Source organism: Saccopteryx leptura, chromosome 1, assembly GCF_036850995.1.
Source record: "Saccopteryx leptura isolate mSacLep1 chromosome 1, mSacLep1_pri_phased_curated, whole genome shotgun sequence".
In the NCBI taxonomy this organism is placed as follows: domain Eukaryota; kingdom Metazoa; phylum Chordata; class Mammalia; order Chiroptera; family Emballonuridae; genus Saccopteryx; species Saccopteryx leptura.
Genome location: NC_089503.1, coordinates 161773103 through 161787949, shown reverse-complemented (window position 1 = coordinate 161787949; position 14847 = coordinate 161773103). Strand labels below are relative to the sequence as shown.

Sequence of the window (14847 nt, the reverse complement as noted above, 5' to 3'; positions counted from 1 at the left end):
GCTTCTTCTAGCTTCTTAAGGTATTCCTGTACTGCTATGAACTTCTTTCTCTGGACTGCTTTAGCTGTGTCTCATAAATTTTGAGTGGTTGTATGTTTGTTTTTATTTGTTTCAAGGAAATTTTTTATTTCTTCCTTGATGTCACTGTTAACCCATTTGTAATTTAATATTACATGCTATTTAGTTTCCAAGTATTTGAGTGTTTTTCAGTTTTTCTATTGTAGTTGATTTCTAGTTTCATGCCATTGTGATCCTAGAAGATGCTTGATATGATTTCAATCTTCTTAAATTTGTTGAGACTCGTTTTTTGGTCTAGCATGTGGTCTATCTTAGAGAATGTACCATGAACACTTGAAAAGAATGTATAATCTGCTGCTTTAGGGTGAAAGGTTCTGAAGATATCTGTTAAATCCAGTTGATCTAGTATGTCCTTTAAGTCTGCTGTTTCTTTGTTAATTTTCTTTCTTGAGGACTTATCCATTGATGTTAGTGGGGTATTAAAATCCCCTATTATTACAGTATTGCTTTTGATCTCATCCTTTATGCCCATCAAAGTCTGCTTTATATATTTAGGTACTCCTATATTAGATGCATAGATATTTATTATGGTTATATCTTCCTGTTGGATTGCTCCCTTTATCATTATGTAGTGACCTTCTTTATTCCTTACTATAGCCTTTGTTTTAAAGTTTATTTTGTCTGATATAAGTATTGCTACCTCAGCTTTTTTTTTCATTTCCATTTGTATGAAATATTTTTTTCCATCCCTTTACTTTCAGTCAATGTGTATTTTTTGTTTTGAGGTGTGTCTCTTGTAGACAACATATGTACGGGTCTTATTTTCTTATCCATACAGCTGCCCTATGTCTTTTGATTGGAGCATTTAATCTATTTACATTTAAGGTTATTATTGATTTGTAGTTGTTTATTGCCATTTTATTCTTTTAATCTACATTCCTCTTTTACTAGATTTTTTTCCTCCTTTGTTCTGTTTACAGCAGGCCCATTAACACTTCTTGTAGCATTGGTTTGGTTGTAATGCATTTCTTGAGGGGTTTTTTGTCTGGGAAGCTTTTCATTTCTCCTTCAACTTTAAGTGATAGCCTTGTTGAATAGAGAAGTCTTGGTTGTAGGCTCTTGTTTTGCATTACTTTGAATATTTCTTACCATTCCTTTCTGGCCTCTAATGTTTCTGTTGAGAAGTCAGATGTCATCCTTATGGGGGCTCCTCTGTAGATAATAGACTGCTTTTTCTTTTACACCTTTTAGTATACTTACTTTTTCTCTTAATTTTTGTATTTTAATTATGATTTGTCTTTTTGTTGGCCTTTTTGGGTTCATCCTTAATGGAACTCTCTGTGCTTCTTGAACTTGTGTGACTTTTTCCTTCATCAATTTAGGAAAGTTTTCATCTATGATTTCTTTAATCAGATTCTCTATCCCTTGTTGTTTCTCTTCTCCTTCAGAAATCTCTATGATGCAGATATTACTTTTCTTCATGTTGTCACAGAGCTCTCTTAGAGTTTCCTCAGACTTTTTGAACCTCTTTTATTTTTGCTGTTTGCTTCTGTGCTTTCATTTATCTTGTCCTCTAACTCGCTGACTTGATCCTCAGCTTTATCTATCCTGCTTTTAATTCCTTCCAGTGTGGTCTTCATTTCTGATATTGTATTTGTCATTTCTGACTGATTCATTTTTATTATTTCAATGTCCTGTTTTATACTTGTTATCTCTTTATTTAGGTGCTGATTATGTCCATTCATTGTTGCTCTAAGATCTTTGAGCATCTTAACAATCATTATTTTAAACTCTGTGTTCGGTAATTTGGTTATTTCTGACTCATTTAAGTCTTTTTCTGGGGATTTCTCTTGATTCACATGTGTTGCATTTCTCTGCCTTCCCATTTTGTCTGTGTATAAGAAGGGTATAGCCACAGGAGTCTGATGGGTGTGGCTCTGTGTTCCCTAGGTGTGGTCTGTCTGCAGGCCCACTACCCCATCTGCTGCCACCTCAGGTGTTGGGGCACAGGTGTTGCTGGTGCTGCAGTTTCCACCTTGGCTCTGCAGCCAGGACTGTGTTCGTGTGCTCGGACTGCAAGCCTTGGCTGGCTGGGCCTCTGCACCTCCTCCGAGGGCAGAACTGCATTCCTGCATCTGGGCTACAAGCCTTGGCTGGCCTCCACCTTTGCCCTGCCCTCGCGGATGGGACTACACTCCTGCACTCAGCTCCAGGTCTTGCCTGGTTCCCTGACTTTCACCTTGCTCTGCAGGCAGGACTGCAGGTGAGATCTCTCTCGCTAGCCCGGCCCACAGCTGCGGGTGGGACTGCTTTTGTGTGCCCCTTCTGCTGCCATGGCTTCCTTCAGTCCCTGCCCCCACCAGGTGGGACTGAGCTCATGCCAGGCCTCAGTGGCTGCCAGCCCCAGCTTCTTCCCCCACTGATAGGACTGTACTTCCACATCCTGCCGCCACCTGCCCTCCAGCGAGCCCTCAGCATTGTGGGTGGGGGCGATGCAGCTCAAACATTAGCATTCAACACTGTATTTCTGAATGCTCCCTGCATTTAAGTGACTCTGTTCTGGATGCAGCAGGAGAGCTTCTGATTGGCTGGTGACCTGCTTCTGTTTGCTGGTATTGCAGGTTCCAGGAAAAATATTCACTTCAGATTTGGAGAGTGACTCAGCCCAGGGGTTAGGATGGCTGTCCCTCAAAGTGTTTCTCCCTGTGCATCCTAGATTACACTCTATTCTTGCTACTTTGGTTCTCTTATCTCTCCCCATCCCCCAGAGCCCCAGGTGAGTGGTTGTACGGTCCCTTTAAGAAGAATCCTGGGTCTGAGAAATCTGTCTCTTTCTTGCAAACAGTATCCTGGCTTGTTTCACAGCTAAATACTGTCCATACGCCTCTTCTAGGCTCTGGTGCTGCAGGTTAGGGATTCTTTCCTGGGGCCCAGGACCCTCCCTTCTCTGCTAAACTCACTTCCTGCCATGCGAGTCCCTCCAGGCTGCTGTTCACTCCTTAGGAGTGGGGCAGCCCTCTCTGCGTTTTCACTTTTCCTACCAGTCTCAGTGCGGCTTCTTCAGCAATCCTTGGTTAAAGAGTCCTCTTAGTTTAGTCCAAAGTTGGTTTTTCCAGATGATTGTTCTTAAAATTAAGTTGTAATCCACTTTGGTTCTGGGACGTGGAAGTTGGTATGTCCGCCCACTCCATCACCATCTTGCCACCTCCATTTTTTGTATTTTTCTGAAGTGAGAAGTGGGGAGGCAGAGAGACAGACTCCTGCATGCTCCCTACCAGGGTCCACCCAGCAAGCCCACTAGGGGACGATGCTAGGCCCATCTTGGTGTTTCTCCATTGCAACCAGAGCCATTCTAGCATCTGAGGCAGAGGCCATGGAGCCATCTTCAACACCAGGGCCAACTTTGCTGCAATGGAACCTTGGCTGTGGGAAGGGATGAGAAAGATAGGGAGGAAGGAAAGGAGGAAGAGTGGAGAAACAGATGGATACTTCTCCTGTGTGCCCTGGCCTGGAATTGAACCAGGGACTTCCACACGCTGGGCCAATGCTCTAACAATGAGCCAGCCAGCCAGGGCCTTTGCATTGTTTTTGTCATGTATTTTACTTCTACATACCTTATAAAAGTAACAACAATGTCAGAATATTTGCTTTAAGCAGGCTATTATCTTTAAAGAATTTAAGAGAAAATGTACATTGTCTTTTATATTTACCAAAGTGAACCATTTCTGGTACGCCTAATTCTTTTCTGTAAATCTGAAATATCATCATTTCCCTTTGATCTAAAGAACTTTCTAAAACTTCCTAAAACTAAGTCTTTGGACTTACTGAGTTCTTAAACCTAAACACTGGTTAATTTTTTTTTTTTTTTTTTTTGCCACATCTGGAAAATTTGGAGCCATTATTTCTTTAAACATGTTTTCAGTAATTCTTTCTCTCTTCTTCTTCTGGAACTCTAATTACATATTTATCTCTTTGATGTTGATTTACAGGCCATCAAGACCTTTTTGTTTATTCTAGACTGAATAATGTCTATTGATCTATCTTCATGTTTACTGACCCTTTTTGTGCCATCCTCAATCTACTGTTAAGCTTATATATTCAGTACATTTTTTAAAAATTCTAGATATATACTTGTTATACTACTTTTATTTTGTTCTCTTTTAGCTTTTTCACTCTCATTAAGAATAAACATCTGTTCGATAATCATGACAGTGCTTTATGTTTGGTCCTGGGGCATATTTATAAAAGTTGCTTTAAGTTTCTTCTATTAGTTCCAACATCTGGATCATTTAAGGGTCAGTTTTTATTGATTGCTTTTTTCCTTGACTATAGGTCACATTTTTCTTTTTCTGGTTATTTGTAGTAGCTTTTGAATGTAGGAAGAACTCTATTGATAATGGGGGAGAGGTTCTGTTATTCTCTGGCGAGTGTTAATTTTAGTTATCTTGCTTAGATTAATCTACAAATTCATCTTTTGAGGCAGCATCTAAAATTTATGTTAGTTCTTTCTGGAGCATTGTAGCTATCGCTATCCCATGGTTTCTGTGAAATCTCCTCAACACAGGGATAATTAAGAGGTCATATAATAATTTGAGCAGAGTTTATATGTTGACTTAGTGTTTCCATGTCTATATTTTTCTCATTTCTAGGCATTTTCCCCATAAAAATAGCCAGCCCCTTGGAGAACCCAAAATTCTTTCTTTTAATTCCATAAAACAAAACTGTAGCTTTTTAGTATATCTTAGATGCTTATCACAATGTAACCCAAGAAGAGTCATCAGATAAAGTAAAAAGAAAAGAAAGGAATAAAAAAGAAAAAAGAATCTCATCTACCCTTTTCGAAAGTATAAAATTCCCTTTAATTTCTTCCTGTTACTTTCTAATGTTTTTAAATAGGATTTTCAAAAATATATTTCCTAAGATTATAGAAATTTTATATTAAAGGGTTAGTGTGGTTTAAATTACTCTGCCATTACTGGAACTAAACCTTATATTTTTTTAAATAGGGATTTTTGAAAGAGTACAATTTCGAGCTTTTGATGTTAATTGCATGGTAAACAATGTTCTCTCTTCTTCAGCTTTCTGAGAGCCTGATCTTATTGGGAATAAGAAGTTACAGAGGTGATAGAATTATTCCTAGAGCATTGCTGTTGCATGCTAAGTAGGGAACATAGGGAGGAGGGTTGGATAAATTTTTTTGTTGAGTTAAAATTACCTATAAAAAACCCTAAATTATCCATTAAATATATATATATATGTTTTATGTGTACAATCCTTTTAGAATATTTTATCATTTCCTTTAAGTGTTTTTTGGTCACTGTTTCTTTACAGGTCTTATTTATTCCATTTATTCCTGTAGGACATTAAAAAAATGCAATTACTTTCTTACCTAAGCAGAGTATTTGTTTTTCAATGGTCAATTATTAAAAGTAGAAATTTTCTATTATTTTCATAAACATGTTTTGGCTATTTCAGATCTAATTGCATCTAAGTCCTGAGTAATCACTAATGGTTATAGCAGCAAAAAGCTACATCATTTCAAATCTTACTCTCTCTTTAACACCCACATACCAACAAACAGAGTTGAAATCACACAACTGAAGCACACCTGTGATACATTTCTACTGCACACAAACACTCCTACTTGAATTAAGACATCTCTTTTTTGTTTCTACAGTGGGGCTCTTGTGGATGTAAATTGCCTCAATTTCAGTAAACTGCAAGGGATATATTTCATCAAGACAAAGAATTTCTTACTGATCGGAGAAAGTAAAATTTGTGTGAAGCTTGAAGGAAAGACTTTAACTTGCAGAAAAATGAATATAGCCAACATAGGTAAGAAGATTGTGGGGGATGGTTGCCATTTTTCAGATCCTCTTAAGATATTGCTAGTGTCCAAATTTTGGGTATTTTAAAAACAGACAGATCATGAAAGCTATTAACAATTTCTCTCATACAAATAATTTTTATTTATTTTTTGTTTAATTTAATTTATTTTATTTTTCAACCACAGTTTAAGTTCAATACCATTCTGTACCAGTTTCGGATGTATAGTAAAGTGGCCAGAAAACCATGCATTTTACAGAGTGGTCCCTCCTACTGCCCCAGGCACCCACCTGGAGCCATACCCAGTTATTTCAACATTATTTACTATGTTTCCTATGCTGCAAACCACATCTCTGTGGTTATTCTGAGAATACCAATTTATACCGCTGATCTCTTTACCTTTTTCACCCAGCCCCCCTTACTCTCTCTCCCCTTTGACAGCTGTCAGTCTGTTCTCTATATCTATGAGTCAAATAATTTTTAAGCTTGACCAGGCAGTGGTGCTGTGGATAGCATCCCCAAACTATGGCCTGCGGGCCCCCTGAGGCCATTTATCCAGCTCCCGCCGCATTTCTGGAAGGGCATCTCTTTGATTGGTGGTCAGTGAGAGGAGCACTGTATGTGGCGGCCCTTCAACTGGCCCCCTGTGTAAAAAGTTTGGGGACCCCTGGCAGAACATCAGCCTAAGACACTGAGAACCCAGGTTCGAAGCCCCAAGGTCATCGGCTTGAGCCCAGGTTCACCAGCTTGAGTGTGGGGTTGCCAGCTTGAGTATGGGATCATAGACATGACCCCATGCTCACTGGCTTGAGTGTGGGATCATAGACATGACCCTGTGGTCACTGGCTTGAGTGCAAAGGTTGCTGGCTTGAGCCCAAGGTCACTCACTTGAACAAGGGGTCACTGGCTCAACTGGAGCCTCCTGGTCAAGGCACATATGAGAAACCAATCTATGAACAGCTAAGGTACCGCAACTATTAGTCGAACCTTCTCATCTCTCTCCCTTCCTGTCTTGCTGTCTCTCTCTCTCTTTCTCTCTCTAAAAAATTAAAAATAAATATAAACAATAGTTTTTAAAAGAAATGAAAGTTTTGAAGCTTATGCTATTAATTCTTGCTGTGAAAACTATCTAGATTTTCACCCTCAGTGAATGAGGAGGGTGAGTGGCGCTTACAGATTGAAAGAAGAGTTCATCTATATAAAGTGTCTAACTGGATAGAACTGCATCTCCTGTCATCCACTCACCTATATCCTTTCCTTCCTCACTTTACCTTGTTCTAAATTTCTTGTAGTCTTTTTCCTCTATACTTCCATGTTCTGAGGGTGCTTAACTAAATAATCAAGTTATTTTAAAAAGCAAATATGCTTTCTGTATTCAAGTTCTCCAGAGGAAACAGAACCAATGAGGGAGATATATACACATATATATGGTTCACATGATCGTGAGGCTGGCAAAGCTGCACTTTGTAAGGCTAGCTAGAAGGCTAGAAATTGAGGTTAGAGTAGACATGTAGTCTTGAGTCCAAATTACACAGGGCAGGACAGGCAGTCTGAAAACTCAAGCAGGGGTTTTATGCTGCATTCTTGAGATAGAATTGCTTCTTCTCCAGGAAAGTGCAGTCTTTGCTTTTAAGGTCTTCATCTGATTGGATGAAGCTTACCTCATTAGGGAGGTAATCTGTTTTACTCAAATGCTTTAAATGTAGTTATGTCTTTAAAAAAATATCTTTAGACTAGTGTATGACCAAACAAATGAGCACCATGTTGACAAATAAAGTTACCACCACACCTTGTAAGAGACCTATTACTGAGAATTGATGCCAAATCTAATTTGGCTTAGAATACATATATTAATTATACTTTACTAAAAAGTAATAATTATATATATATATATCAAAGTTGTGATTATAATTAAAATTACTAAACTCACCTACATGTTTTCTTTGTCTCTATACAATAACCATATGCATGATAATACAAATTAGTAAATCCATTCAATTATCTGGTTATAAGTCAATATTCATTGTCAATTTATCATTTGGTTACCAGGTAAGTAAATCAAGACAGTCAGAAAGATTGGAAATTTAGACGCAAAAAATTTCTTGCATTACTTACAGATTTATGACCCTGAGTGAACAAAGTTCTTTCTCAAAACCTCAGTGATACCCTGGTATAAGAGAATATCTAAACCAGGGGTCCCCAAACTACAGCCCGCGGGCCACATGCGGCCCCCTGAGGCCATTTATCTGGCCCCTGCCACACTTCCAGAAGGGGCACCTCTTTCATTGGTGGTCAGTGAGAGGAGCACATTGACCATCTCATTAGCCAAAAGCAGGTCCATAGTTCTCATTGAAATATTGGTCAGTTTGTTGATTTAAATTTACTTGTTCTTTATTTTAAATATTGTATTTGTTCCCGTTTTGTTTTTTTTACTTTAAAATAAGATATGTGCAGTGTGCATAGGGATTTGTTCATAGTTTTTTTTTTTTATAGTCCAGCCCTCCAACGGTCTGAGGGACAGTAAACTGGCCCCCTGTGTAAAAAGTTTGGGGACCCCTGGTCTAAAACAATTATAATATATTAGTGCTACAAAATACTAACTACTTCTACATTTCTATCTATGAAGATTTCATACACATAGACAAAAACAACAACAACAAAAGAAAACCCTGTTAAAACGATTAAAGAAATGATTTTTTCTGCTGGTTTTAAATATAATACTATGGCTCTGTCTCTCCATATTCTCAACCTTGCCCCCTTTACTCTAAAAAAATGTAAGAAAGCAATAATCATTAGAGAAAACAACAAGAAATCTGAAATCTAGTTTCAGCTTGGTTCACAAAGGTGGTAACATAAAGAACAAAAGCAAAAGTTCCTTATGTGAACATTGTCTTATAAAACAACAGAGGTGGTGGGAAAGAAAACTAGACACAGCATGAGTGCTGTCCAGGTGGGCTGATGGTCACAGGTATCTCTGAGCGTGTGACACAAGCAAGCTAGGTCTTGCTCAGTGGAGACTGGGCTGCTTTGGATAGGAAGTCAGTGTGTGCACTGCACCGTCTGTGAAGGTTTGCTGTTTCTTTGCACTTATATACTCACTCTCTGCAAGCAGGCAAGGAAGGCAAAGATCTCAGTCCTCCGAAAGAGTCTGAGAGCATCAGAGGACAGCCCCTTCCTTCAGAAACCTGCATGGCACACGGGGCCTGCGTGCATGTCATAGAGTGAGCATGTGAAGGCTCACAGCATGCTCATAGACTCTGGGTGGCACCCTGCCCCATCTGAATACCAGATCTCACATGCCCAGGGCTTGTAGGGGCCCACATTCTGTACCCCCCAGCCAACTACAAACCTGACATGCCTCATTTGAGGGGCCAGAGGGAGAGACGAGGTGTGCACACTGCTGGTAGCATGGGCCCCTGCAACAGGCTTGGGGGCAGCACTTAGGGCTTTGGAAAGCACGCCTGGGCCAGGAGGATGAGAAGTGGGGAAGGCGTGTCTCACTGCAGCATCCTCTCCTCATTCCTACTGTGACATGACATTAATAGAACTGTCATTGAATTAAACCTAAATTGGATGCTCCTGGTTGAATCACAGAGCCAGTGCCCCTGCAGCCACCTGCCTCCTCCCTGCTTTCCAGTCTTTAGGTCCAGAGGGGCAGCTCCTGCCCCCTTTTCCTGGCAGGGAAAATTCATATCATTGTTCAGGTTGTGCAAGAATAAATACACTTTTTAAAAAAATGCTGCTTGAGGAATGAGCATCTTTTTTGAATTGTTCTAAGACAATGTTTAGCTGAGAAGTGGACATATGAGGAGAGAGCCTGAGCCACTAGTGGGAGGTGACAGAGTCTAGAAACAAAGCTAGACTAAGAGTCATGAGCCTTAGAGCAGATAGAATTGAATTACAACCCTCTTATACCATCCTACAGGAGTCTGAACAAAAATTCATCAACCTCTCTGAGACTCAGTTTCCCCATCAGGGTAGTGGAGATAAGTGATTGTTGATGGAAGTTGGCCTCAGTAGGTGCTTGGCACTTAGTAAGTACATAATCAATATTAGTCTTCCTTTATCTCCCTTGGGAGATGGGGATGGAGTGAGGAACTCAGTTCCAGAGGTTTTGTTGAGAATGTGGTTTTAATTGTTTCCTTGAATCAAGGCAGGAACTGGCTGGCAGGTGTCACAAGGTTGGCAGTGCTTTCTGTTTGGTCTGTTTCTCTCCACCCACGTCCTTTCCTCCTGCTTCCCTTTCAGGCATCTAAAGGTAAAAGAGGATCAGCTTCCCCTTTCACGAGACGCTCGGTGGTAGAGAAGGAGCCACTTCCTCTTTTGTAGTAAGTCTAGAGTAATGCAGGGAAAACGTGGGCAGTCGCCACTGTGAGAAACTTATGGTAATATGTGGGTCAAACTCCACCGCACCAGTTTATTTTACTGAGTCAGCAAGTCAGTCTTAACGTCCAGCTCAGACTGCCCAGAACCCGGCTCAGTCCTCTCAGCACAGGTGTGATGAACACACACTCTCTTGTTAACAACAGGTTTAAGTTCGACTTTACCCTCCGTGTCCCTTCACCTCTGTCTGAGATCAGCCATGCAGAAAAGTTTCTGCCCCATCCCTGGATAATTAAGTTGCCAGGCTTTGATGGAAGAACAGCTGAGAAGCCAAGACAGGGAAGCCTCCAGTCCGTGACTAGGAGGCAGCCTGACACATGCTCTTCTAGGAATTCAGTACCTTTCTCAGGGTTTATTCTGCCTGGAAGGATACCCATCTCCCTCCAGTAGCATTTCATACACGGTGCATGTGATCCTAACAGCCACCCTGTGAGGCAGGCAACTAGAGGGAAGAGGCCAGAGAGAGGTTTAGAACAAATGCCAATGAGAAGGGGGCCACAGCCTGGAGTCACACGGGAAGTTCCACACCAGGGCCAGGATGCAGACCTTCAGCTTCCACATAGCTGAACTGAGTACAAGCTTATCCCCTGATCTTGTGTGAATAATGAAGACTCAAAGTTTAAATACTCTGCCCTGGGGCTAGTTAATAACAAGTATTCAAAAAGCAAAAAAAAAAAAACATGTGTTTTAGTGTAAAATTAATACTAGCCACTGTAACAACAAAACCCTAAATAATAGGATCACTCAAACACCACTAAGTTTATTTCTTAAGCTCCTAAGAACCAAATGGGTATTTCTAACCTGTGGGAAGGGGTCCTCCAAGCAACATTCAGGGCTCCTTCATCTTGTGGCTTCACTGTCTTCAGTATATGGCTCCAAGAGGTGGAAAGTGAAATAAGCAAGGGCTGATACACGTGGGGTTTCTAGGCCAAGATAGGAAATAGTGTGCTCCTTCTCATTCACACTGTTCACTAGGCCCCACATAGCTGCAAGGGAGGCTGAGAAATATGGTCAGCCTTTGAACCAGGAGAAGAAGAAATAGTCTTCTGAACAGGTATGTGATTTTTAGAGTAGGTGAACTTTAAAAATTATATCTGTCCTATGGGCTGACCTCATTGCTTTTTCCTTTCCAGTTAAACCTGAGGCTCCTTTTGATGTGAGAGTCATCTATCGTGAGGAAGCAAATGAGTTTGTGGTGACATTTAATACATCGCACTTGAAAGACGATTACCTGAAAAGTTTAGTCCATGAGGTAGCCTACCGCTGGGAAAACAATGAAGATGATTGGATGGTAAGTGGATCAACCACATTTACAGACTTTGAAATTTATAAAGGTGTACATATAAATGTACTTAATAAATAAATCACACATATAAGTTAAAATATATAAAGGTATAATACTATAAAATACAAACTTCTTAGTGTTACATATTTTACTGTTCCAGAGGTACATTTGCCTGGGAGGAATTTTGTGCTCCAAATGTACCTTTTACTGAAAGGAGTTCTAAGAGTAGAAGTTTCCAGTTTCACAAAATCTGGGTCTCCTCTGACCCATTACTCTTGTAACTGCTTGTCTTCTTGCTCTATTATTTTTTTTTTGTCTTTATGATTTTCTAAGTTAGGTTGTTGGACTAACACTATAGGCCAACACCAAACCAATCCTCTTTATTTGGGGACCTCAAAATCTATCACATTTAGCACAACTTTCACAGGCAAGTCAGGCAAAAACTTTACCAAGTCATAGCCACATTGATTACTGGAGGTTGTGAGAGCAATAGACCAATAGACGGAGGAAAAGGAAAGAGGAAAGTGGAATGAGGGCTTCCTGGAAGGACATGATTTCTGCTCACTAGCCTTATCATTTTCTTTCATCTCCTCTTGGGATGTGAAGGGAAAGAGAAAGAAAAAGAAGAGACTGAAATGTTGAAGGAAAGGGTGGGAGCCATCCTTCCAAAGCAGAAGAGCCCCACTCACCAGAATAAAGACCCATTGAATCACTGCCTCCCTTTCACCACTTATAACATCATTTATGAGCTCATAGTCTCTGCCTCAAATTTGGCTGCTGGACCCTGCATATGTCGGAGTTCTTTCTTCTAACAAATATGGAAGAACTCTGGGTGAATGTCCACAAGACTAATGATGCTCAACTTTGAGTGACTTGGGAGATTTGGGCAGCACTTCTGTTTTCATCCTCAAAATGTCATGACACTTTTTGCTCTTCAGAGTGTGAATGTATCCACTACAAAGCTGACGCTCCTACAGAGAAATCTACAACGTGATGCAATGTATGAGGTTAAAGTTCGATCTCTCCCTGATTTCATATATTTTAAAGGCTTCTGGAGTGAATGGAGTCCAAGTTTCCACTTCAAAACGCCAGACACCAATAGCCTAGGTGAGAAGTGACTGTTGTCAGTCCCCTGCAGAGCCCAAGTGTGAGAGTGAGAGTGAGTAAAAGTGGGTGAAAGTAATAGTGAGTGAGAGTGAGGGGGAGTGAGAGTGAATGAATGGGTGAGAGTGAGAGTGGGTGAGGATGAGTGAGAGTGGGTGAGAGTGAGTGAGAATGCGAGTGGGTGAGAGTGAGTGAGAATGGGTGAGAGTGAGAGTGAGTGAGAGTGGGTGAGACTGGGAGTGAGTGAGAGTGAAAGTGGGTGAGTGGGTGAGAGTGAGACAGTGGGTGAGAGTAAGTGTGAGTGAAAGTGAGAGTGAGGGAGAGTGAGAGGGAAAAGTGGATGAGAGTGGGTGAGACTGGGTGAGTGAAAGTGAGTGAGTGGGTGAGAGTGAATGAGAGTGACAGTGAGTGAGAGTGGGTGAGAGTGAGAGTGGGTGAGAGTGAAGGAGAGTGAGTGAGAGTAAAAGTGGGTGAGAGTGAGAGTGGGTGAGAGTGGAGGAGAGTTAGAGTGAGTGAGAGTGAATGAAAGTGGATGAGAGTGAGTGAGAGTGGGACTGAGTGAGAGTGAGAGTGGGAGTGAGTGAGAGTGGGTGAGAGTGGATAAGAGTGGGTGAGAGTGAGTAAGAGTGGGTGAGAGTGAGTGAGCGTGGGTAAGAGTGGGGAAGAGTGAGAGTGAGTGAGAGTGATTGAAAGTGGATAAGAGTGAGTGAGAGTAGGTGAACATGAGAGTGGGGGGAGAGTAAATGAATGAGAGTGGGTGAGAGTGAGTGAGAGTGAGAGTGGGTGAGTGGAGGAGAGTGTGAGTGAGTGAGAGTGAGAGTGGGTGAGAGTGAGTGTGAGTGAGAGTGAATGAAAGTGAGTGAGTGATATTCTGCCCCCGAAGAATTTCACACACTTTCTAGGAGGAGATCTGCCATCTTTGCCCTTTACGTGAAAAACCGGGAAGCTGTGGGCATGAGGCACTCAGTTGCTGATCAGCTGATGGATGCTGTCTGGACTCTACTGTCCTGGGTGCTTCTGGAAACTGCTAATAGCTCTGACCACAATCCCCACCCGCCACCTCCAGCTTACCAATCAGACTGGGCTCCCAATGGCTAGTGTCTCGAAGGCCCCTCTAGAGAACACTTTTGTTGATGGCAGATGGGCAGACTCCTGTGGCTGCCCTGTGCTCTGTTTTCCAGAATAGTGAAGATAGTCTGGTAATCTAGAAAATGAGAGCGACCAGAAGAGCCTGAGGACATGGCTCTGGCTGGCCCCCGGGGACCTGAAGTACTGCACATATACCTCCCCTTTAGGGGACGAGGGGAGGTATCTGCCACACTAATGTCTCATCATCTCCCTAGAAATAGCTGAGACCATGGGGGAGAGCATTTATCTCACCCCCACCCCCAACAGTTGGCTTCTTTCTCTTGGTGATGAGAATTGGAAAGGGAGTCCTGGTATCTTTAATGCCTGGTAACTTTTACATCTCAATTGACAGATGTTCTGAGCCTCGCTGCCTAAGTCAGTGCCACTTACTGAAAGCAAAATTCCCCCATAAGCTATGACATCATCCTGTTCTTTAAAGAGCATTTTCAAGAAATAATAAATGAACCCAAGTTACTAAATAAACTCAAATCATCCTAAATCTCCTCCACTGCCTGCTTAATGACTGTTAACCTAGAACTACCCTTGCATTCCAGAAGGGATGGATCCTGTTCTACTAATAGTCACCTTTCTGAGCTTCCTCTCTGCGTCTCTGATGGTCGTCTTGGCCTTTGTGTTATGGAAAAAGAGGTAAATTTCTTTCATCAAGAGGGTGGTTACATGGGATCCCAGATAGTCCGAGCTCTGCCCCTATGTACTGATGAGAAAACTGCAAAGGGGAATAAGCATTTCAGGAATTAGAGTGCTCAACATCCCACCTCAGCCTCAGTCACTCATAATTTTTCATAGTTAGTTTCCAAAGAGGTGAAACTATATAAACTTGATGTTAGATGAATGCTCCTCCCCCTAACTTTTCCTCCTAGAGGAGTAGGAGTCATGCCTCCACAATACTTGGGCTAGAAGAGACACCCATGGAGAATGCAGAATCTTTTTGAAGTGTAGCACACATTCATAGGACTTTTGCATTCTACCTTATGATAAGGCCATGTTTGTTTCATTATAAAAATGATGTTTTAAGCCTTGGCCAGTGGGCTCAGTGGTAGAGCATTGGCCTGGCATGTGCAAGCCCTGGGTTCGATTCCCAG

At 41.4% G+C, this 14847-nt stretch overlaps 1 protein-coding gene across 4 annotated transcripts in view; it reads left to right on the top strand.

Annotated features, from left to right (window-relative positions):
* The window catches only part of IL7R (interleukin 7 receptor), a 34425-nt gene that overhangs the window by 16716 nt on the left and 2862 nt on the right, over positions 1-14847 (top strand). For 2 of the 4 annotated variants that reach the window (XM_066379103.1, XM_066379085.1), the window contains exons 3-6: positions 5696-5853; positions 11361-11518; positions 12451-12619; positions 14299-14392. In XM_066379103.1, coding sequence (XP_066235200.1) covers positions 5696-5853; positions 11361-11518; positions 12451-12619; positions 14299-14392 — 579 coding nt within the window. The remainder of the gene's footprint in view (positions 1-5695; positions 5854-11360; positions 11519-12450; positions 12620-14298; positions 14393-14847) is intronic. The other 2 variants (XM_066379094.1, XM_066379113.1) reach the window with 2 other exon arrangements.